The sequence below is a fragment of the Muntiacus reevesi genome, chromosome 5, assembly GCF_963930625.1.
Source record: "Muntiacus reevesi chromosome 5, mMunRee1.1, whole genome shotgun sequence".
NCBI classification, from domain to species: domain Eukaryota; kingdom Metazoa; phylum Chordata; class Mammalia; order Artiodactyla; family Cervidae; genus Muntiacus; species Muntiacus reevesi.
In genome coordinates, this window is record NC_089253.1 from 91,717,944 (window position 1) to 91,743,451 (window position 25,508).

Below are 25,508 nucleotides of genomic sequence, written 5' to 3' on the forward strand. Positions count from 1 at the left end.
TCCCCAGGCAAGAACACTGGAATGGGATTCCATTTCCTTCTCCAATGCATGGATGTGAAAAGTGAAAGTGAAGTCGCTCAGTCGTGTCCATCTCTTCGCCACCGCATGGACTGCAGCCCACCAGGCTCCTCTGCCCATGGGATTTTCCAGCCAAGAGTACTGGAGTGGGTTGCCATTGCCTTCTCTGATTACTGTTTAGTTTCATGATAACTAAATGGTAATAAATGGGTAATAAATCCATTTCCAGATGTTAAAAAAACTTTTTTTAAAGTTTTCTTTTTTTTGGCCTCAATGCACAGTTTGTGGGATCTTAGTTTCCTGATCAGAGATTGAATCCAGGCTCTTAGCAGTGGAAATGCTGAGTCCTAACCACTGGATCACCAGGGAATTTCCTAGATGTTAAAAAATTTTAAAAACCAAAATTAATACCTATCATAACTGTGTTAAGTTTTTTTACATTTTTGCTTTATGCTCACCTATAATAGGATTGATGTATTAGTTCTCAGATTTTCAGATTTCACAAAGTAAATTTTTTACACAAGCATGGGGGAAGATGAAGGATACAATCATAGGATAACAATGTTTCATTTTCCCAAATAAAGTTATAAAAAAAACAGCAATAAGCAATGATGATTATCTACTATCACTACCTGTTAAATAACAAAGACTATTTTAATAACTAAAAAAAGTAGGTAGGACATACGTTCAAAACAAGTAACAATTCTTTAAATTAAATAAACTTAGCTTTACAAAAAAAGAAACCTGCCTTATTTTTCTTGTTCCTTTCCCCCTTCACTTCAGACTAATAGAAATTCATCATAAACTGGGAAGCACTTGCCTACAGCAAGCAATATATGTGCACAGGGCTCAGAGGCCAGAGTCTAGGGCTCATTTTGACGATAATTATATACTATGTGGGCTTCCCTGGGGCCGCAGATGGTAAATACAATGCGGGAGACACAGCTCCGATCCCTGGGTCGAGAAGATCCCCAGGAGAAGGGAATGGCTACTCATTCCAATATTCTTGCCTGGAGAATCTCATGGAGAGAGGAGCCTGGTGGGCTATATATAGTCCATGAGATTGCCAAGAGTTGGACACGACTGGGGGACTAACACTGATATACAATGTGTCTAAGGTTCACTGTCCTCTTGGGCAGTACATAAAAATAATTTCTGACTTACCTAAAGCTTTAAAATCAAATATGATAACTTGTAAATCTTAGAAGTATAACAAGCAAGATATGTTAAAATTTTAGACAACACGAAATTCAAACTGACAAACATCAAATGGGCAAATGGATAGATGTCATTATGTAGATGTATATTAAACATAAAGTTTTAAATATTTTAATTTATTTTCCAAAACAAATTGCTTTTAGACTTAAAGAAGTACTTATCTTTCATCTATTTCAAGAAAAACACAACCAGGAGTATGTGTTGTGGTAAAAATTCGTTTATCTGCTGGGATTCGAGGAGCTGTGAAGAAGAGAAAGACTTGTTTTAGAGACAAATATCTAATTAATTATCCACTTAACATATTAAAAAGGCAACAAACTCTACATGATACAACAGAAATCTCACTTAAGGGGCAGGCCTTTGAGCAGCCAAATCTAATAATTTTCATTATTAACTACATTTTAATTAGGTCAAAAGGTAATGCCTATGGGATTCTCTGGTGGTTGCGAATTTGCCTTATAGTTCAGGGGACATGGGTTTAACCTCTGGTCCAGGAACAGTCCACATGCTTCGGAGCAACTAAACCCAGGGGTCGTAACTACTGAGTAGAGTCCAAAGTGCAGTACTTGGATGCAATCTCAAAAACGAAAGAATGATCTCTGTTCACTTCCAAGGCAAACCATTCAATATCATGGTAATTCAAGTCTATGCCCTGACCATTAATGCTAAAGAAGATGATGTTGAACAGTTCTATGAAGACTTACAAGACCTTTTAGAACTAACACCCAGAAAAGATGTCCTTTTCATTACAGGGAACTGGAATGCAGAAGTAGGAAGTCAAGAAACACCTAGGGTAATAGGCCAATTTGGCCTTGGAGGACAGAATGAAGCAGGGCAAAGGCTAATAGAGTTCTGCAAAGAGAACGCATTGGTCATAGCAAACACCCTCTTCCAACAGCACAAGAGAAGACTCTACACATGGACATCACCAGATGGCCAACACGGAAATCAGATTGATTATATTCTTTGCAGCGAAAAATGGAGAAGCTCTATACAGTCAGAAAAAAACAAAACTGGGAGCTGACTGTGGCTCAGATCATGAACTCCTTATTGCCAAATTCAGACTTAAAAGGAAGAAAGTGGGGAAAACCACTAGACCATTTAGGTATGACCTAAATCAAATCCCTTATGATTATAGAGTGGAAGTGAGAAATAGATTTAACAGACTAGATCTGATAGACAAGGTGCCTGATGAACTATGGGTGGAGGTTCATGACATTGTACAGGAGACAGGGAGCAAAATCATCCCCAAGAAAAACAAATGCAAAAAGGCAAAATAGCTGTCTGAGGAGGCCTTACAGATAGCTGTGAAAAGAAGAGAAGTGAAAAGCAAAGGAGAAAAGAAAAGACATAAGCATCTGAATGCAGAGTTCCAAAGAATAGCAAGGAGAGATAAGAAAGCCTTCCTCAGCTATCAATGCAGAGAAATAGAGGAAAATAATAGAATGGGAAAGACTAGAGATCTCTTCAAGAAAATTAGAGATACCAAGGGAACATTTCATGCAAAGATGGGCTCAATAAAGAAATGGTATGGACCTAAGAGAAGAAGATATTAAGAAGAGGTGGCAAGAATACACAGAACTGTACAAAAAAGATCTTCACGACCCAGAAAATCACAATGGTGTGATCACTCACCTAGAGCCAGACATCCTGGAATGTGAAGTCAAGTGAGCCTTAGGAAGCATCACTACGAACAAAGCTAGTGGAGGTGATGGAATTCCAGTTGAGCTATTTCAAATCCTGAAAGATGACGCTGTGAAAGTGCTGCACTCTATATGTCAGCAAATTTGGAAAACTCAGCAGTGGCCATGGGCCTGGGAAAGATCAGTTTTCACTCCAATCCCAAAGAAAGGCAATAATACCAAAGAATGCTCAAACTACCGCACAATTGCACTCATCTCACGATAGTAAAGTAATGCTCAAAATTCTCCAAGCCATGCTTCAGCAATACGTGAACCGTGAACTTCCAGATGTTCAAGCTGGATTTAGAAAAGGCAGAGGAACCAGAGATCAAATTGCCAACATCTGCTGGATCATCGAAAAAACAAGAGAGTTCCAGAAAAACATCTATTTCTGCTTTCTTGACTATGCCAAAGCTTTTGACTGTTGGATCACAATAAAGTGTGGAAAATTCTGAAAGAGATGGGAACACCAGACCACCTGATTTGCCTCTTGAGAAACCTGTATGCAGGTCAGGAGGCAACAGTTAGAACTGGGCATGGAACAACAGACTGGTTCCAAATAGGAAAAGGAATCAAGGCTGTATATTGTCACCCTGCTTATTTAACTTATATGCAGAGTACTAATGATTATATAACATGTATATGTTATATATAACATATATAACAACAATGTATCTTGCTCCAGGACATGTTCCTCCTTCTTAACAAGCACCTTCTGACTAATCTTGTTATCTTATATGTATGTTTTCTTAAGATTGTGTGAGTGGGTCTGGTAAGACCTTTCTATTGTTCTGATCTTATTAATTTAAGAGGTATGTTGTGGGAGTGGGTCTGGTAAAAGTATTTAAGGCACTGGTAAGACTCGCAAGTGGAGCACTCTGTCGCCTTCTGATGTCTATGTCAGAAGCTTTCTCTGTCCTTTTTCACTGTAACAAAACTTCTGCTACACAAACATTCTTGGGTGATCAAGCCTGGTCCCTGATCCTGAAGCAAAATCTTCTTTGGAGATCACAAATCTGACATCACTCACTGTAAGCTATCAAGATGTCAGTACAACATGGACATTTTTAATCTGTAATAAAGTTGGCGTGATCAGTTCTGCTATAGCCCTCTTGGAAAATGCGGTGGTCAAACATTAGGGGATGATTTGGGCATGATGCAATCTGCATTTGCTTAGGCACAATTTCATTTTTAAGGAACACAGAGAAACATGCACACACATGAAATATCTAGCTGCTGCCTCTGTGCACCAGGTGTGCCTTGAGCCATGCCTGTCCAACCTAGTGATGGAACTCTCCGTGTGATTTCAGACGACTTCTGTTCCAGCACTCATAGTAACGCACGAGCTGCAGCCCGTGCAACACCTGTGTCCACAGCAAACTGCAAGGCTTTTCCACAGTGAAGAGCTGCATTTATTGTAACATTTATGCATTTCTTAGTCATTTATTATGTAACGCTGTGTTACCATTTTATGTGTTTACCATCTTATGTGTTACCATCTTATTTTGTGTTTATTTTAAATTTTAAATTTTTAAATTTTATTTTAAATATTTAAAATTTTTAATGTATTGAGTGTTGTGCCCCTAAACTCATTTTTCCCTAAGCCCTGTGATTTGCGTGAATTTTTTTTGCACAGGATGATAAATTCCAAAAAAGCATGTGTCATGTTACAAGCAGAATTGACTGTAATTTCAAAATATAATGAATGGAAGCTGCTTCTATACTGATATGTGAATTTAGCAATGTAGTTATGCCATCAGAAAACAAACTATGCTGTTTACTTGGTGGTGGTGGGGGGGGCTTTCAAAACACTTAAAAAACCTAACTCATTCTTGTGACTTCTCTGTGCAACAGTTTCAGTGCTCCTATGTCACATAAGACAGAAGCGAAAGACCACAGGACGGTCACCAGCAGAGAAAGGATAGGAAGTCTGTGCATCTGTGGCCAAGTCTATGCTTGGACCTAGGGGCCCTGCTTCCTTGAAGGAGACACCAGCACCGAAGTCAAGGGCAGCAGACAAACGTCAGGCAGAGCGGGCTCAGGGAAGAGGCGGGCTTTCACGGGCTCCTTTCTGATGCGCTGATGCATCACATCTGAGCTGAACGCAGATGCTCCGGCTTACCTTGGTAACCCGAGTGCATCTTTTCCACCAGCAAGAGACAGCAGGGCTCAGCCTCCGCGAGGGCCGAGCTATGCACATGAATCAAGTAGGGGGTGATCCGGAATGGGCAGTAAAGCGGCTGCGGCTCCCCGGCTTCACCTCCGCTGAAGAAGGATAGCGCGGTTAGTGCTGGTCATGAAGGGTCCACTTAGTCCAAGGTGAAACGAGGCCAGGGAAAATGTTCAGTAATTTTCAAGGGAGACATGTACAAGTCTAAAATGTCTAAACGTATTTATTTACTTTGTAAAACTTCTTGTTTTGTAGTTGGGGGTAGCTGATTAACAGTGTTGTGACAGACAGTTTCAGGTGAGCAGCAAAGGGACTCGGCCATACACATATATGTATCCATTCTTCCCCAAACTCCCCTCCCACCCAGGCGGCCACATCACACTGAGCAGAGCTCCCTATGCTAGACAGTAGGACCTTCTTGGTTATCCATTACAAACATAGCAGTGTTAAACAGATTTATTTTTATTTTATTTTTTATTTATTTATTTATTTATTTTTAGATTTATTTTTAAAAGAAGGGAAATGTTAGTTTAAATGTTTAGTACCCAAGGGCAATGATTTGTTATTTGATGAGTAAGAGGTTTTCTGGAGACCTGGCTCATCACTCTTGAGTGTGAATGGGTCACTGATTCCAGCATGACTGTTCACTCCTGCTGGGAAGAGAGACAGGCACAGCCGTCCATCTCATTTCACGTGTCTAACCCAAGCATCACATAACAGGGTCCCCTGGGACCAGTGCCCCCAAGCCAGCCCCCAGGCACCCCCTCCTTTCTACATTCTTGTTCAAAGGACAGATCCAGCCCCACCACTTAAAGTTGCCCCCCCTGCCTGGTGCAGGCTTGGCATTTGGCTCAGCATCACCCAGTGCCTGGTGGGGGCAAGAGCAGGGCTGGAGCCCACTCCACCACCCAGCACAGAGGCTCCTGAGGGCGGGGAGGCTCTACAACGACCCCCGAGATGTCCATCCGGTTTGATTGCCCAGCTACTGGGAAGTTTCCACCTGGTTCTAACCAAATGCCCCAGACTGAGGTTCACACTCTGTTTCTGCCATCAAGCCTCTCCTCTCCGACCATCATGAGCCCGGATGCTCAGGTCGGGTATCTGCTCGCCCAGCAGACCCACACCCACACTCACTACCACCCGCTCTCGCGCGCTCTGCCCTCCTCAAACTCTAGCATCTCTGGCCACTTCTCTGCACTCAGTCGGGACCCTGCTTCCTAGCTCACCGCTCAGAAGAGCGCCCCCTGCTGACACTGACCTGCCAGCACCCGTACTTCTGCTGGTGCCTCTCCTCCTACTTCTGTGAATGCTTTTCTGGGGTCACCTGGTCCTGGGCTTCTCAACACCACTGATACATAGATGATCTGCGCATCTGTCTCTAGCCCGGCCTTCTCCCCTGAACCCCGGGCTCCTGGACTAACAACTTGCCAGCATCACGGGGCAGATTTCTAGTTACATCTCACACTTATCCACAACTCACCACATGTTCCCGCCCCCATCCCCTCCCCATCCCCACCCCCGTCCAACTCTCCAGGCAGCTGCTCATCCTGCAATTTCCTCCACCCCGTACATGGCACCTTGAGCCAAAGACCTCCACATCACCTTAACTACTCTGTCTCACACCCCAAACTAACCCATCAGTATACACTGCTAAGCCTCCCCTACAGAAACATCCAGAAGATGCACAGTATCTCCACATCCAGCCCCACTGCCTAGTCCAGGACCCACCATCTCCTGGCTACACCACTTCTGCAACCCCCCCACCCCGCCCCGGCCCCGCTCCAACCCCCACCCAGCACAGCCTTTCATACCATCAACGATATTTCTTTGTAAGAAATGGAAATGCCCTGTCTCTACCCACTGGACATTCCTGAAGCACTGGTGACCCTGTAGCAGCCACTGCCCGAGGACCTGAATCTGGGGAGCAACCATCCCTGCTGAGCCTGGGATGACAAGTCTGCCACAAAGGAAGTGTCAAAACCAACGGGGACTCTCACCCGGCCAGGAGCTAACTTCCTTAGCCTAGTTAACCAGCAGCTCCTGCCGGCCACAGAGGAACAACAGGAACACCTGGAGGCTTGACAAGAACCTTACTGTTAGGACAAGACTCTGAAATAACCATGAAGGAAAGGATAAGAGAGCTGAGGAGAGGGGGCATGATGTGGTGGAACAGATGACACAGGCCTGGCCATGGTTATTCATGGAAAATGCAGCACCTATCAGTTCATTGTACTAGTTTTTATATTATTTTGAAAATCCCTGGAGTTTTAAAAATAATTAAGTGGCTACCCTGAACGAAACGTTTCACCCAGGCTTCAGAGTGTCCTGTGGTCTCTGCCCCTCCTTCCTTGTCTTCTCCACCCTTCCTGTCCCCTTCCTCCCCAGAGCCAGGCGTGCTCTGCCCAGGGCCTCTGTACTCGCCTGGGGCTGTCGTCTCTCAAACACGCTGCTTCCTCACCTCCTTCTGGGCTCTGGTCAGTTAGGCTTCTAACTAGAGAAGAGTTCCTTGACCACCGTGAATACACTGGCAACCTCTCCATTCCCCGGAACCCCCTTACTCAGCTCACTGTTCTACATGGAACTTACTACAACTGACACATGTATATTTACACAGTTATTTACTATTAGCCCCCATCCCTACAGAACACTAAGTCCATGAGGGCAGAACTTTGTTTTGGTCCTAGTACCTACTAGAGTAACAAACACATACAGCGCTTACTATCTGGCAGGCACTGCTCTCAGATCTTCATGAACAACTCACCTGTGAGTGACAAGAGGAACCGGCATGGGCCTTCTCCCCTGTACCATTCCAGGGTATCCCACCCCAAATATTTGAATACCATTAGCTCAGGTCCCCCCAAGTCCATGGAGTGTCTGAATCATCTATTACAAGGACTTCTCTTCTCTAAATATCAAGGCCATTTATTAATAGTAACTTCAACATTAATGTTGGTGATTGCAATGTCATTTAAAAATGCTTTTTTCTTTTACTATGAAGGGCTCTCCCAGTGGCTCAGTGGTAAAGAATCTGCCTGCCAATGCAGGAGACACAGGTTTGATCCCTGGGAAGGGAAGATCCCCTGCAGGAGGAAATGGCAACCCACCCCAGTATTCTTGTCTGGGAAATCCTACAGACAGAAGAGCTGGTGGGCTGGGGTGGCAAAAGAGTCGGACACGACTGAGCGATCAAACAACAACAAACATTAACATGTCATAGTAAACATAAAGGAGAAAAAAAATCACTAATAAATTCTACCAGAAATCAATTACAATTAAACTTCTGATTTCTTTTCTAGTTCTCTATCTCTGGACCTTTTAGTGAAAGTCGCTCAGTCGTGTCTGACTCTTTGCGACCCCACGGACTATACAGTCCATGGAATTCTCCAGGCCAGAATCCTGGAGTGGGGTAGCTGTTCCCTTCTCCAGGAGAGCTTCCCAACCCAGGGATCGAACCTGGGTCTCCCACATTGCAGGCGGATTCTTTACCAGCTGAGCCACTAGGGAAGTCTTTAAGTCTTCTCATAAATATACCTATCTTGCTTTAAGGTTGTTCAAAGTTGCAAAAATTAATTTTAAATGTGACTGAAAAACAAAAACCAAACAAAACCAAAAAAGCCCCAGACAACAGTGGGCTTCAGATCTGAGTGATCTTTCCAGTCTTTTCTCCTATTGCATTACTATCTACTTTTCTCACAGGTACATCCATCTTCTCAGTCAAAATATAAGAACTTCTTGTAGCAAGAACCAGGTCTTGTCTTTTGTATTCACGGAAGACCTAGCTGAATACAGAAGAATCAAAATAAGTGCTAAATAAAATCAGAGGGGTAAACTTGGAATTAGGGATTAACAGATACAGACGACTATATATATAAAACAGATGAAAAACAAAGACCTCCTACACAGCACAAGGAACTATATTCAATTATCCTGTAATAACCAGTAATGAAAAAGAATCTGAAAAAGAATATATATGTGAATAGTGGTGCTAGTGGTAAAGAAACCACCTGCTAAGGCAGGAGACACAAGAGATGGGGGTTGGATCCTTGGGTGGGGAAGATCCCTGGAGGAAGGCATGGCAACCTTCTCCAGTATTCTTGCCTGGAGAACCCCATGGACAGAGGAGCCTGGCAGGCTACAGTCCTTAGGGTCGCAAAAGTCAAACCCGACTGGAGCGACTCAGCACTAGCACGCACATGTGAATGGTAGCACTAGTGTTACAGAACTCACCTGCCAATGCAGGAGATCTAAGAGACATGAGTTTGGTCCCTGGGTCAGGAAGATCCCCTAGAGGAGGGCATGGCAACCCACTCCAGTTATCCTTGCCTGGAGAATCCCATGGATAGAGGAGCCTGGAGAGCTACAGTCCATAGGGTTGCAGAGTCTGACACAACTGAAGTGACTTAGTATACGTATATATAACTGAATCACTTTGCTGTACATCTGAAATACTGTAAATCAGTTCTTGTTTTTTCATGTGCATGCTTATGTCTGACTCTGTGATGCTATGGATTGTATGTAGCCAACCAGGCTCCTCTTGAGATTCTCCAGGCAAGAATACTGGAGTGGGTTGCCATTTCCTACTCCAGGGGATCTTCCCAACCCAGGGATGAGCTATACGCCAAGAAAAAATTAAAATATAATCAGAGCCTAACCCACTGCTCCTGGCCTCAGGAGCCTCCATACTCACCCAATCCTGCAGAAGAAGGACTTCACCGGTTCCAATTCATACTGTGAGGCCACTGGAAACAAAGACATCCATCAGTGTCCTGCCCTGGGTGGCTCCTCCTGAAAACATCACTAACCAAACAGGGCACTCTTTTAAGAGAGAGAGCTACTCTTAAAATAGGACTCCCCTCCCCTTTACCAAGATCTCATCCCATCCAGGATCCACCCAGGGCTTTCCTGCTGATCAGCAGCCCTCAGGAGAGGCCCTGAGAGTCACTGACGATGGCCTTTCCCTGTCATCTCCTGCAGTTCTGTCTCTGTTACTACACCTGTCCACACTCACTGCTTTAAACATCAATGTAGTCACCCTGTGACACAAGCATTTTGCTGGTGATATTCCATGCCATGGTAATATTGTGGACATGTCTCAAAAACTTGGAACTTAGACTACATAGAGCTTTTGGGTGTAGGATATAAAGTACATTTTTTTTCATTGTATTTTCTTTCTTTGGATAAATTTCCCAGAGCTGTGTACCTAAACAATATGATCATTTCATGACTCTCATAATATGTTGGCAAACTAAGTTCCAGAAAACGGTACCAAGTCAGTGTCATTAATAACGTTTTCTCAGGACTTCCCTGGTGACCCAGGGGTTGAGAATCCGGCCTCCAATGCAGGGGAGTCAGGTTGGGTCCCTGGTCAGGGAACAAGATTCCACTCGCTGCAACTACTGAGCCCATTGCTCTAGAGCCTGTGCTCTGGACTAGAGAGCCTTCAAGCCGCAATGAGGACCCAGAACAATGGAAAGAAAGTTTTTCCTCACAACTCTTATGCCAAAGATTCTGCTTCAGTTTTATAAACTTTTGCATTTATTTTACTAATTTATAAGGAGATAAATCAGAAACCTTTAAATTTGCCCGTCTTAGGACACAGTAGGAAACTGAATCTATTCTCAAGTACTGCTGATTACTTTTGTCTGTTACATCTCCCTAATTATATATCTTGAGTATTTGTTCACTGGAGTGAACAGTCCCCAGTTATAGAAACCAAGGAAATGTTTTTTAAAAATACACTGAAGGAGCATTTACAATGAGAATTCTAAAGACCCAAAATACCAAATATAGCCCAGGCATTTATATCCCTGAGGGAAGGATCATTAGCAAGAGTCAGAAACTGGACTTCTGAACAATCAAGAAAAATGTTTATGACGTTTAAAAAGCCTCCAGTTTAAAAGTAAATGCACCGATGACCAAACCATCATAACTCATGAAACTATAATAGTTGCAGTCCAAGAATTCTGAAACCAGAAGTTCTTACAGAATATCCATGAGAAATAAATGAAAGAACTTGATGAAGTGAGCTGCACTGATGGCTCAGAGGTAAAGAATCTGTCTGTGATGCAGGAGACACAAAAGACGTGGATTCTATCCCTGGGTTGGGAAGATCCCCTAGAGAAGGGAATGGCTACCCACTCCAGTATTCCTGCCTAGAGAATTCCATGAACAGAGGAACCTGGTGGGCAACAGTTAAAAGCGATGCAAAGAGTCGGACACAACTGAGCACAGTGAGAAAAAGAAGTGAAAAAATAAGGTAAAGAAATTCATTTCTCTAAGATGTCCTGTTGTTGCAACATAAAAACTGTTTCACTCAAGGCTCCTATAAATCATGGAGGAATTAAGGCAAGAGAAAGATGTTTCAAAAACATCCTTAGTTTTCTGATCTGACTTTCAGATCAGATGGGAGCCAGGCTCAGATGGGAGCCATCCCGTGGGGCCACTTTCAAGTGCTCGGCTTTGTCTGGGGCAAGGTTTCCTGCTTTAAGGTGTGGTCCCAGCAACCAAGTTGTCAAAGGGGCTCTGGATTCACGTTGTCAAGGTAAAGGCCAGCTCCATACTGACAGACAGTGTGACATTGGCACCTCTGTGATTGTGGCAGCTCAGAAATGGCTCAGCTCTTGACTGTGGGGGACCTGACTGACACCCAAACCACCAGCCCGTGCACTGAGGGGCTCTGAGATAGGACCACTCCATTCAGATGCCGGGATCCTTCAGCGTGTGGAGCTTGGACCCCTTTGGGTGCCTGGCCCAGCTGCTGTTTAAGCTGCGCTGCAGCCCAAGCTCCTGCCCCTAGCCCTCCTTTGCCCATGCTCCTTCTGGCCAGGCCCGTAATGCGGGTCGAGGGCTCCTCTCAACCCCTACTCCATAATCATAAGTACCCTGATTCTAAGCAGACTCAAATCAACATAGTTACTGTGTCGGTTCACCAGAGAAATCTTTGTGAAGGTTAACTGGGTTACTCCACTAAAGCATCAAGAAGAGATCCTGACAACCAGTAACCACTCAATAGATGACAGCAGTAAAGATAAGCCTTTATGCCGTGGATGCTCCAAACATCCCCAGGGCTTCACTTACCCACTTTACTGCTAGGTCCTCTCAGCAACCCTGTATTAACAGGCACATCAGAAACTAAGATTCTCATTTTACGATGAGAAGCCAGGTGACCTCCAAGGTTCACGTGTCCAGTCGCTAGGTCATGTCTCTTTGCGACCCCATTAACTGCAGCACGCCAGCCTTCCCTGTCCTTCACTATCTCCCAGAGCTTGCTCAAACTCATGTCCATTGAGTCGGTTATGCCATCCAACCATCTCATCCTCTGTCACCCCCTTCTCCTTCTGCCCTCAGTCTTTCCCAAAATCAGGGTCTTTTCCAATGAGTTGGCTCTTCGCATCAGGTGGCCAGAGTACTGGAGCTTCAGCATCAGTCCTTCCAGTGAATGAATACTCAGGACTGATTTCCTTTAGGGTTGACTGGTTTGATTTCCTTGTAGCCCAAAGGACTTTCAAAGAGTCCAAGGTTCATGAAAGGACATAATTTGAAACTCAGACCTTCAGATTCCAAGCTTAAAATTCCTTGCACATAAAAAATACTGCAACTCTTCTGTAAGGTGAACTCGCCTTTATTTATACATCAGGCATCTGAATTTAGCTGCATTCCCCAGGAGTCCTCAAACACAGAAAGTCAGCCTATGGGATCTCAAACAGTAGATGGGCTGTAGATGGATGAAGTAGATGGTCACTTCCACACCTGGGCTGGAGTGTGCAAGTTCTTGTTGCTGAAGCTGTGTTCTAAAGAAAGAGTGGTCAGCTCCTTCTCAGAGGTCTGCATGACAAATTTAAGTGGAAATGTGCTCTAACACTAGGCCAGACTTGACAACCGCTGAGTTTATACAGCTTCCTATGTCTTCTTATTAATGTTCTCTGAACTCAAAGGAAGGAACAGAAGGAGGTAACACATGCATAAGCCAGGAACAGTGTGGGGGCTAAAAAAAAGGCTCTTGGGGAGAGTCTGGATCCTTGGTGTGCCGGGAGCCATTATGGGAGATCCCGCCCATGACGAGGTCATGAAGAAAATACCGGACAGGCAAGGCCATCTGGGACCCCATCCATGATGAGGTCATGAGGAAAAAACCTGACAGGCAAGGCCATCCAGGACATAAGGGACGCTCCAGGTTGGCCTCGGCCTCTACCCAACCCTGTATCCTCCCCCCTTTTCTGCTGTTGTTCTTGTTTGCCCTGCTGCAGATTCTTGTGTTGCCTGCCGAGAGCTCTCCTGCTCCTTTTTCAATGAATAAAGACCAACTTAAAACCCTAATTAATAAATTTCCTGGACACTGGTACCCTATGAATGGGCCAGGGATGAAGGAAATGCTTCAATTCAAACCCTTTTGCTGGCATTCTGGCTTGTTTGATAAATGTGTGCTCTCATTGCAAAAAATGCTCATGATTGTTCTAAACATCCTAAGCACAGTACGCTAACAAAAGAAACTATTGAGCATAGGTCCCTCCATGGGGTGAGAAAAGTTCCACAAATATTATAGCCACAAATGTGCCTAAAATAGTTTAGATAGAGATTAGCTGGTGACTTCTTGCAGGAAGTTAACTTTTAGACTAAGAGCCTGTTTTGTGCCATATCTGCTGTTTTTGCAATCCTTTGCATTTCTGTTCTGTAAAAATGTAATCCTATCTAGTTCCCATGGAGATGACACCTAATAGAAAGAAAATAGATTAACCACAAAAAAGACAGGGTCGGCTACTGAAGTTGCTTAAAGTTGCACCAGGTGCAAGCCATAAATTGTCAACAGGCCTGAAAGCCAAAAGATATTATACATAGAGATTATCCATAAAAAAGGCTCTAATAGGCACAGAGCCCTTTGGGGGGTGAGGAAGCCCTATTAGAGAATACAAAAAATATTGTTTTAAAAGTGGTAATTAGATCAACATTTGATTGATGTTAATGTGCTGAGGTTGCGCAGTGGAAACTATTGTTAATATAGTTGGAGATCTAGAAAAATAAGAGTTTAGCCCTAGTGTAAAAACAATAAGATAATTGTTAATTTTAACCAGGAGTGCTAAACAGGGGATCCCTCACCAGAGCCGCAGAGTCTTTGTGTGCTAAACTTTTTAGATGAATTTAGCTGAGAACTTATGCAAAAAGACTGACTTTTATGTTAATAGGATTGTATTTCTATTATGTTGCAACCTGGTGCACCATGAGACTGCCACTTTTCTGTTTTCTGCTAACCTCAAGGCCAGAAGATAATGTACAAAAAAAATCTATGGGAAAAGACTCTCATAAACAAAAAATATACAGAGCACACTGGTTTCGTGAAGGACAAGCTGATGGAATGTTAAACTAAGTCTGTATGCTTATCTCCCCCTTGGAAATGTACCAACGTAGGGTGTAAAGGCGATGGTGAAAAATAAAGCAACCGCCAGACTCTGCTGCATATCCTGGTCTGTTCTCTCTCTTTCTCACCGACGCCGTTCATCCTGAGGGTTCCCCTGGATCCTGCTGGGGCTGGACCCCGGCATTGGGGTTCCTAAGGCAGAAGTACAGTGTCAGGAGTGAATGAGATAGATACCATCTTTATGGAGCAAGTTAATGTTTAGGTCTGAAAGACAACAATTTCAGAGACTAGTATGTTTTCGCAAGTAGGGGAAATGTTAAGTAATTAGCAAAGATAAGAAGGTGAAAAAATCAGACAGAGACTGTAGGGCAATACTGAAGGGTAAATGAGAAAGAGCTGGTGAGCAGTCCCAAGTGTCTGTTCTGTTCACAGCTGTACCTCAGCACCTAGAACAGCTCTTGGCCCCCAGAGACGGCTGCATAAATGTCCCTGGGATGAATACATGACAAACAAAAGCAGAGAAAAAATGTGGACAGTTAAAGTTTGACAACACAAATTTAGAAAGAGGAAGAAAAATGAAATTAGTGTTTTTGAATGATGGGAACAGGAAAGAAGGAAAGCTATGACAAACCCAAAGAGCATATTAAAAAGCAGAGACATCACTTTGCCCACAAAGGTCTATTTATTTAAAGCTATGGTTTTTCCAGTAGTCATGTATGGATGTGAGAGTTGGACCATAAAGAAGCTGAGTGCTGAAGAACTGATGAGTTTGAACTGTGTGCTGGAGAAGACTCTTGAGAGTCCCTTGGACTGCAAGATCAAACCAGTCAATCCTAAAGGAAATCAGTCCTGAATAGTCACTGGAAGGACCGATGCTGAAGCTCCAATACTTTGGGCACCTGATGTGAAGAGCTGACTCAATGGAAAAGATCCTGATGCTGGGAAAGATTGAAGGCAGGAGAAGAAGTGGATGACAGAGGATGACATGGTTGGATGGCATCAATGACTCAATGGACATTAGTTTGAGCAAACTCCAGGATATGGTGAAGTACAGGGAAGCCTGGCAAGCTGCAGTCCATGTAGTAACAAAGACTCAGACATGACTGAGTGACTGAAAAACAACAAAACAGGAAAGAAGGAGCTGGAAGAAACACAGGGGTGACAGGTGTCTTTTCCGAAGCTTCTACAGAGGACAGAGAGAGGGTCTGTGGTTAAAAAAAGCCTGTAAGACTGATCTGCACTGGGCTGGGCAGTGGATTGAAAACCAGAAAAAGTACAGAAATCTGGATCTGCAGGATGAAGTTCTGGGGATCCACTTTACAACACTGTGAACGGACTTCACGCTGCTGAACCATACTCAAAAACGGCTGTTGTTCAGTTGTTAAGTCATGTCCGACTCTGCAACTCCATGGACTGCAGCATGTCAGGCTTCCCTGTCCTTTACCATCTCCTGGAGTTTGTTCAAACTCATGTCCATCAAGTCAGTGATGCCATCCAACCATCTCATCCTCTGCCACCCACTTCTCCTCCTGACTTCAATCCTTCAGAGGATCAGGGTCTTTCCTAATGAGTCAGCTCTTACGATGGTAAATTTTGTGAATGTGTTTTTTTACCATAATAAAATAATCAAAGTGAGAGAAAAGGGTTTTGGGATCAAAAAGAAAGCTGATCTATACTAAAACCTTTAAAAGATGTTTCATGAAAAGTATGAAATATGATGTAAAGGGTGACTTTTCATGAAATTTTCATGGAAAGGATTTCTGTCAGTTCCAAAAAAAAAACATCTACTTCTGCTTTAAACTACACCAAAGCTTTTGACTGTGTGGATCACAAAAAACTGTGGAAAATTCTTCAAGAGATGGGAATTCCAGACCACCTTACCTGCCTCGTGAGAATCCCTTGGACTGCAAGGAGATCAAACCAGTTGATCCTAAAGGAAATCAGTCTTGAACATTCATTGGAAGGACTGATGCTGAAGCTGAAACTCCAACACTTTGACCACCTGATGGGAAGAACTGACTCGGAAAAGACCCTGATGCTGGAAAAGACTGAGGGCAGGAGGATAAGGGGACAACAGAGGATGAGATGGTTGGATGGCATCACCGACTTGATGGACATAAGCTTGAACAAGCTCTGGGAATTGGTGATGGACAGGGAAGCCTGGTGTGCTGCAGTCCATGGGGTCACAGAGAGTCAGACATGACTGAGGGACTGCACTGAACTTATCTCCCTCCTGAGAAATCTGTATGCAGATCAAGAAGCAACAGTGAGAACCAGATATAGAACAACAAATTGGTTCCAAATTGGGAAAGGAGTACATCAAGGACGTATATTGTCACCCTGCTCATTTAAGTTATATGCAGAATACATCATGTGAAATGCTGGGCTGGATGAAGCATAAGCTGGGATCAAGACTGCTGGGAGAAGTGCCTATAACCTTAGATATACAGATGAGACCACCCTTATGGCAGAAAACGAAGAGGAACTGAAGAGCCTCTTGATGAAAGTGAAAGAGGAGAGTGAAAAAGTTGGCTTAAAACTCAACATTCAAAAACTAATGTGCAGCTAAAGCCCTAATACTTTGGGCACCTAACTGACTCACTGGAAAAGACCCTGATGTTGGGAAAGACTGAAGGCAGGAGGAGAAGGGGAGAACACAGGATGAGATGGCTGGATGGCATCACTGACTTGATGGACGTAAGTTTGAGCAAGCTCTGGGAGACAGTGAAGGACAGGGAAGCCTGTCGTGCTGCAGTCCATGGCGTCGCAGAGAGCCAGACATGACTGAGTGATTGAACTAACTAACTGAGAAAGGATGAATGAATGCATGGAAGATGACAGGGGACAGAAGATCACAAAGAAAACTGCGAGGAGAAATCCATCACCCACCCCCCAGTTCAGGCAAAGCAGCATTTCCGAAGGAAAACAAAATGATGGGAGTCATAGCTTTTAAGGAGAAGAAAAACTGGAAAGGGATCTAACTTTGAGAAGCTTATCTCTAGAGAGAGAGATAATGAAGTCAGTGTAAGAGGAAAAACATTGAATTGTATTCACATGAAGGAAACAGAGCCTTTGTAGCAATTAACCTGCTATATAATGAAGTGAAGTCGCTCAGTCATGTCCGACTCTTTGCGACCCATGGACTACTGTAGCCCACCAGGCTCCTCCGTTCATGGGATTCTCCAGGCAAGAATACTGGAGTGGGTCATCATTTCCTTCTCCAAATCTGCTATATAGCATGCTGTAATCAAACCATATTTATAGCATATAATCTGTGAAATTAAGTTGACTAAATGAAAGCAAATTTATTGGACCTTTATGTCATTATAAACATTTAAAATGCGATTTTCATCACACTTTGCCTTTTAAAAATAAATAAGAAAAACCATATAATTTGCATATTCTGAATAATGCATTCACTTGTGTACTATTTCTGGTAGAATGAAACTGATCTTAGCCAGGTGAGATAAACATCTGAGTATTGGTCCCATTACCTCTTTGTGTCCATTTATTCCAGAACGGAAGCTGAGCATGGGCAGTGTGCATGTAGAACACCCTCATGTCTTGCGGGGCAAGCAGTTCAACAAAATGACAAGACTCCAAGAACTCTTTCTTACAGTTCAGGATTGAAGGCGCCTGTTCAGAAATGTGCACTAACCTTCCAGAGAGAAATGAAAACACTGCCACAAAGGTATCCTATGAAAAACAATCAAAATAAATGCACAGTGTTGAATTATGACTAGCAACATTTCCTGAATAAATTTCATCTAGATGTCTACTATGATCAATAACTTAAAACGCACACACACATGCATCTGGCAAAGGTAACAAAATTCTCCAACATACTTCTTAGTTATCACTGTAAAACCTGCATTTTTCCTTCTGAAGTAAGTTCTGCCAAACGATACACCAGCTCATTCTATACCTATTAAACAGTGAATCCCTGGTGGCTCAGACGGTAAAGAGTTTGCCTGCAATGCAGGAGACCTGGGTTCGATCCTTGGGTCAGGAAGATCCCTTGGAGAAGGGAATGGCAACCCACTCCACTGTTCGTGCCTGCAGAATTCCATGGACAGAGGATCCTGGCGGGCTACAGTCCATGGTGTCAGAAAGAGTTGGACACGACTGAGAGTGACTAACAGTTTCCCTTTCACATTATATACTGTGTTCACTTGATTCCTTCTTCTTCGTAAGCTGTGCTATATACCTAACAGGACGGTCTTCCCTTAGCCTGTGCATATCTAGGCTTCGAGATCAAGCTTTAGGTTTACTTGCTCCAAGATGGTGTCTTTGACATACCTCATAAGAATCATTTCTCTAATTCATTTCATTAGACATAAACAGTCTCCTTATAATCAGCCACGGTTTGTATTGGCTAGCATTGGCATATGTTTTCCTCTCTAGTGTTAATTTGAAGATCTTAAAAGGAAAATGTTTTTCTAAAGCTTTTTTTCTTAAGTCTCCATAGCACTTACTACAATACCATAAACACACTAGTTATTAATAGTAAAACAAGCACGTAACATTAGGGATATCTCATGCTCCAATATTATAAAATCTTTAAGTTACAATTATGTTGTTCAGTTCAGTCGCTCAGTTGTATCCGACTCTTTGCAACCCCATGGACTGCAGCAGGCCAGGCTTCCCTGTCCATCACCAACTCCCAGAGCTTGTTCAACCTCTTGTTCCATCTACTCGGTGATGCCATCCAACCATCTCATCTTCTATTGTCCTCTTTTCCTCCTGCCCTCAATCTTTCTCAGAATCAGGATCTTCTCCAGTGAGTCGGTTCTTCACATCAGGTGGCCAAAGTATTGGAGTTTCAGCATTGGTCCTTCCAATGAATATTCAGGACTGATTATGTTGAGGTCTACACAAAAATTCAGCTTCCCAGATGGTGCCAGTGGTAAAGAACCTGACGGTCAATGCAGGAGACATAAGAGATGCAGGTTCAGTCCCTGGATCAGGAAGATTCCCTGGAGGAGGGCATGGCAATCCACTCCAGCATTCTTGACTGGAGATCCCCATGGACAGAGGAGCCTGGTGGGCTACAGTCCATGGGGTCACAAAGAGTCGGACATGCCTGAAGTGACTTAGCATGCACGCACTACATATAAATTAAGTAATCCCCATCATGTCAACAAAACATGAACCTCAATTATTCTGTCCATATGAAAAGATAAATACTAAATAACTTTCACAATTTTACAAAAGATTACATCATCTCAATTTACCTGCTTTATAAAATCCAGTTGTTACAACCTGGAGTAGTAGGTATTGGAACTAAGATTGATATAAATAGAAATCAACATTTGGAGATTAGAATACGATGCAGGAAATTACTCTGCAGTGTTGCTTTTATCTTCTTCTTAATTTGGGAGAACTCAGGGATGCTAAGGAGACAGAGGCACCCCAGAACCAAAGCAAAGCCAACTAACACTCATGTGCTGCTTCTTGTTTTCAGATGTTTTCTATGTCAAGGACAGGAGAAACTTGAGATGCCTCATTAGCAGTTTTCTCCAGTTGTTTACCTCAAACTGTGGTTACTTTCAGTTGTTACTTTTAAGACTCTACATCAAGATAAGGTCCCTAGGAAAAACCACCCTGGCTGATATGGCAAAACTTGTGAATTCTTACTGTGTTTTTGGAAGTGTGCTCTGAAGCAATAGCGGCCAGCTCCTCCGGACTGCACAAGGTCACATCAGCTTGAGGTGCCCCGTTCTGACTGAGAATCTGGAAAGACTCACTGTTTGCTAAGAAACACAGGAAAATAGATAGGTAAGCTGTTTCACAACAATATCTTTAGGAAGTCATTTTCACAACAATATCGTTAGGAAGTCATTTTCATCACTATTAAAGTTGGCAAATTTTTTTAGGATAAGGGCACCTTGGAATATTTTCCTTGAAAGATCAGTTTTTTCTTTCACGTAAAACACTAACAGTTATATAAACTTAAGATTTTGAATTTATGAATTTGGCATGTTCTGGTTCATAGGGAACAAGATAAATTTAAAGTACCAAAACAAGGTACTGAAACCAAAAATTCTCAATATACACAGAGGGGATTTGTATGGCAGAAACATTACTCCAGTATTCAGGAATTATATATCATCTATTTCATCTATGAAGCCACAGAGGTTTGTGCTACAGAATGTGCACTTTTAAAATCCCTTGAGAAGAAAATTGTCAAAAGAAAAAGTGTTTACAACCATTCCATTTTAATTTGGTAAATTCCTGACATGACTGAATTTTAAAAGTATGTCTATGACAGGGAAATGCAAATGTATTTTCCCCTCAATAATCATAGAAGACAATATTCCTTTAAAAAGTGAATTTCCAAAATGTGGTTATGCCAAACTCTTACACTCCCGAAATAGAAATAAAAATGCAAACTACTGCAACAAAAATACTAAACTACTACACAAATAGGGCTTCCCGGTGGTAAAGAATCCACCTGCCAAGCAGGAGACGCAGATTCGATGCCTGGGTTGGGAAGATCCCCTGGAGATGGGCGTGGCAACCCAATCCAGTTTTCTTGCCTGGAGAATCCCGTGGACAGAAGTGCCTGGCAGAGGCGCCAGGGGTTGCAAAGAGTCAGACACGACTGAAGTGCATGCACACGGTGCTAATTTGAAAAACTAAGATGCCAGTGGCATCAGTGTAGATTTACTCATCTCACACAGAACAGCATAAAAAACTCAAAACATTTCTGTGCCTAAAACCAAGCAGACAATGCTTCTGGCCTGGCTGCCATTTATGAGCAGTGATGTATGTGCAAGACTGTATTTTCCGGGTAGCCCATTTACCTTGTACACTGTGTACACAGCGAAGGGCATAGTTAAGGGCATCCAGTGGGCCTGGTTTACCATGTCTTTCCAATGGGAAGTATTTTTTCATTTCTTGGACAACCATTATAAGTTCTTCAGAAACTCTGTTTCGATCTTGCTGTTCACTGTAAGATAAAAAAAAAAATTCTAAATTCACACTTTGGATTACAATAGGTCAACTTTCACTGAACAGTGTATTTCGGGTCAGGCCTGCTTTCTGGGCCTTTAACATGAATCAGCTCATTCAGTTCACAGATTTATTATCCCCTTTTTACATGTGGGGAATGACAGGTCAAGAAATTGGTAAACATCATACCTTTTCTACTGTTTGAGTCCCACTTCAGCCTAGAGTCAGCAATTCCCTAACTACTTTTAACCTACTTATATAGTTAATTTCCTTCAGTGTCTCCAAGGTATTTCATTCCAAGCTGCTGGAGACTCCCGGTAAACTTTTTTCCTAGGCTTACAAACAAAATGCAAAAAGATGGAAGCCCGTCTTTCCCTTCTACTGACCCAGCAAAGAACAACAAACACATCAGGTCATGTCACCTGTTGCTGGTCTGCATGAATTTGCTCCACAGCTCGCATTTCTGCCTCTAGAGCTCAGCAGCATCATTCCCGGGGGCCTCAGGACCACTGGCCTGTGGTCCTTCAAGTTCATGACGCTGATTCCCCCTGGGGTTCTGAGATTTACCACCAGACCTTTCTACATCTTCACCGGGATCCATCTTCGCACAGCAGCCCCCAGTCAGTCGCCTGCTCTTTGCTACTTTGCAATCGGCGACCGAACCGTATTTCTCATTGTGGTCCATGCCAGCGCCTCAGAGATGTCAGTCATCATTAGCGGGCAATTACTGACCCTGCTCCTCCGGGGGCACTTTTCTCCCCAGTACTTCCCTGCAATTTTGAATGTCTTCGCCCACCGAAGATCCATCCTGGAGGGGGAGGATGGAAATAAAAGTGACAAGTGTCAACAGAAACACAATTTGATTCCGGAAGCCCGGCTGTGGCTCCTGGGGTGGGCAGCCCTGGAGGAGACCGCGGCCCCGGCAGCCCCAATAATCGCCGCGCACCCAGGAACAGGACGGAGCAAGGAGCCACTTGAAGCACAAAGTTCTCACAGCGTAGGACAGGCTTGGGGCGACCGCGGCCGGCGGGCTCCGAGCCCACGCCACCCGGGCCGAGCACTCAGGCGCCGCCGCCGGCGCTGCTCACCCAGCGGACCAGACCCCGCGCGGTTTCGAGGCCCGCCGCTTTCCAGGCGACCGCCGGCACCACGCCCACCCCGCGCGCCACGTGACACGGCTCCGCCCCCTGGGGCCGCGATTGGCCGCCTCCGCCAGCTCTACGGGTCCCCATTGGCCCGGGGGCGGGGTCCGCGCCGGGGCGTCTGGGTTACAGAAGCGGAGGTGAGGGAACGAGGGGCAAAGGCCTCAGAGTCGGTTACGTAACGCCGGGGGTTCGGCCTGAGGACTGCGCATGACCAATCCTACTGGTCGGCGCCTATTAGGCAGGGGGCGGAGGGACCCTGAGGAGGTCCTGGTCCCCGCTCCCTTACGGCGTCGGGGGATGGGCCACGAGGGCCGCTGGAGCGAGCGCGGCAGTGATAGGGCACCGGAGCCACCAATCACGAGGGGGCGGGCCCCGAGCGGCAGGGTGGGCGGGGTCGGCCCAGCCTCCACGTGACTGGCAGCTGCTCCAGGGAGCGCCAGCAGGTGTCCGGGAGAGTGTAGCCGGTGGGTTGGGCATCCGGAGGAAGGCGCTGGGCATCCGGAGGAGGGCGCTGGACATCCTAGCGCAGCGCTTTCCTTGTGTCTTCCCGAGTTTCCATCTTTGTTAACGACCTTCTTGTTCTCACTCCTGCCAACACTAAGTGAGCTGGGAAGATCAAACCTGGTTTTCAGAAGTGGAATTCTCACAACTTGAAACATTTCCCTCGTCTTCCTAAAGTTAAAGATTTCATTTAGCAACTGGAGAAAGACAAGTGTTTGTAAAAGACACTATTTTGGAAGGGAAGTGTAGCTGCTGCTGCTGCTGCTAAGTCGCATCAGTCATGTCCGAGTCTGTGTGACCCCATAGACGGCAGCCCACCAGGCTCCCCCGTCCCTGGGACTCTCCAGGCAAGAACACTGAAGTGGGTTGCCATTTCCTTCTCCAATGCATGAAAGTGAAAAGTGAAAGTGAGGTCGCTCAGCCTGTCCGACTCTTAGCGACCCCATGGACTGCAGCCTACCAGGCTCCTCCGTCCATGGGATTTTCCAGGCAAGAGTACTGGAGTGGTTTGCCATTGCCTTCACTGAGGAAGTGTAGAGAAGCCCTTTAAAAAACACGGAGGGCTCTTTTTAATTGTGTCTCGACTTACCTGAAGTGGAAGGTGCTGTGCAGAGATTCTGCGCGTCTCCAGTGCCTGGTACAGAAATCTTCAGTATTGGTTGGCTGAATTGAAGCAATTGTGCATAAAAGAGGTGGGTAAAGCGGAATGTGGCAGGTCATATTAGGTATTGAATGCATTTGTGCATGTACAGTGACTCAGCCGTGTCTGACTCTGCGACCCCATGGACTGTAGCCCTCCAGGCTCCTCTGTCCTTGGGATTATCCCGGCAAGAATCCTGGAGTGGGTTGCCACTTTTCCAGGGTATCTTCTCCACCCAGGGATGACCCACCGTCTCCTCTGGCTCCTGCATGGGCAGGCAGATTCTTTACCATTAGCATCACCTGGGAACCCTGGGTATTAGATAAACCACCTTATTTTTTCAAATGATGTTCACTCTCCTCTGAAGCCCTGTTTTGTTAAACAGCATTTATTCAGCAAATATTTACCGAATGCAAGTCTGGGGATTGCAGGTTTTAATGGAGAACAGAGAATTGTTTTCTACACACCACGTTTGAGATGTGTGTCATACATCCAAGCGGAGTAGTCAGGTAGGCAATTGGATTTGCCAGCTGGGAGTTTAGGGGAGAAACCAGGGGTGGAGATACAGCTTACATTTAAGGGAGTCATCGGAGCCTCTGGCGTTCACAGTGGTGGGTGAAATGGTGTCAGTGACAGAGTGCAGGCAGAGAAAGGCCAAAGGCCAAGCTTCAGGGCATAGGGAGATAAGGTCAGGCAAAGAATAAGGAGCCATAGATAAGGCTAAAAGAGAGCCAGGAGTGTGGGGTCCTGGAAGCTCCATAATGAAGCATTTCAAGGACAGCTGGCAACTATATCAAATGCTGGTGACAAGCAGAGTGAGACAAAGGCAGAGAATTTCCTGTTGGCCTTCACCAAGACGATGACCGTGGTTACAGATGTCTCAGTAGTGTGGACTGAAGAAAAAGAGGATGTGTGATGGTAACTACAGAAAGACAGGAATTTTGCTGTGAAGAGCTATAGACAAGCATTTGTTGATTGGAGGCAGGGATGCAGGGATCACTATTAAGTGATGGCGTGATCCAGTAGGAGGTGAATGACACAGAAAGGAAGAGCTACAGATAAGAGGCTGGAGAGAAGTCCTTCCTGAGGTTGGGAATCCACAGCGTTGCCCAGGGGCAGGCACTTCTGCCAACAGGGGATTGTCCGTGTGGCGGTATAGAGCCAAATAGATTTCTAAATGCACTTAGCTATTTAAAGGATGAGGGGAAAAAAATACTTCCTAATAATAACTATACCATAATTGGTTTATTTAGTAAATTCTAGTTTTACAGGTTGAATTTTCTGCTACGATGAAAAGCAGCTCAGTTGGAAGTAAGTTTGCTTATTTTTAAATGAGCTAAGCAGCCTGATCAATTTTAAAGCAAATAATTAATCGTCACTCAAAACCAATGAAAAAACTACTATACTTTAAAAAACATTTCATTTGTGATGCAAATGTAGACTTATTGTGTAGGGGACACAACTCATTAGACTAGATGGTTGGATGGCATCATCAACTCAAGGGAGATGAGTTTGAATAAACTCTGGAAGACAGTGAAGGACAGGGAAGCCTGGCATGCTGCAGTCCATTGGGCCACAAAGGCGGACACAACTGACTGAACAAGACAGGGGAATCTGCCCACATTCTTTGACTGAAATGTCAACACAGAGGAAGATGTTCATAGAGGTTCCACTTCTCATTTGGGTGACAGGTAGGACTCCTTTCCACCTCTGAGGTGAGCCACGGTCAACTAAGTCACTTTGGTCGATGAAAGTGAGCAGAGCTGCTGGCTCCATATCCAGACGGGGGCTTTGAGAGCCAGTGCACAATTCCTGATGGTTCATTCCT

At 44.4% G+C, this 25,508-nt stretch overlaps 1 protein-coding gene across 4 annotated transcripts; it reads right to left on the bottom strand.

The window, feature by feature from the left end:
* Window positions 1-560: 560 nt before the first annotated feature.
* Window positions 561-22,523, bottom strand: LOC136168413 (period circadian protein homolog 3-like). Of its 4 annotated transcripts, XM_065935838.1 has the most exons (8): window positions 22,341-22,523; window positions 21,970-22,202; window positions 21,247-21,392; window positions 20,078-20,193; window positions 17,935-18,136; window positions 9,776-9,827; window positions 5,041-5,183; window positions 561-1,476 (listed from the first exon to the last, which is right to left on the bottom strand). In XM_065935838.1, exons 2-8 carry the CDS (start codon window positions 22,077-22,079, stop codon window positions 1,394-1,396), a joined length of 852 nt encoding a protein of 283 aa, XP_065791910.1. In that variant the 5' UTR covers window positions 22,080-22,202; window positions 22,341-22,523; the 3' UTR covers window positions 561-1,393. The 4 variants fall into 4 exon arrangements, with proteins under 4 accessions (XP_065791910.1, XP_065791909.1, XP_065791912.1 ...); XM_065935837.1 differs by having other exon boundaries at window positions 21,970-22,523; XM_065935840.1 differs by having other exon boundaries at window positions 21,817-22,523.
* Window positions 22,524-25,508: the final 2,985 nt, after the last annotated feature.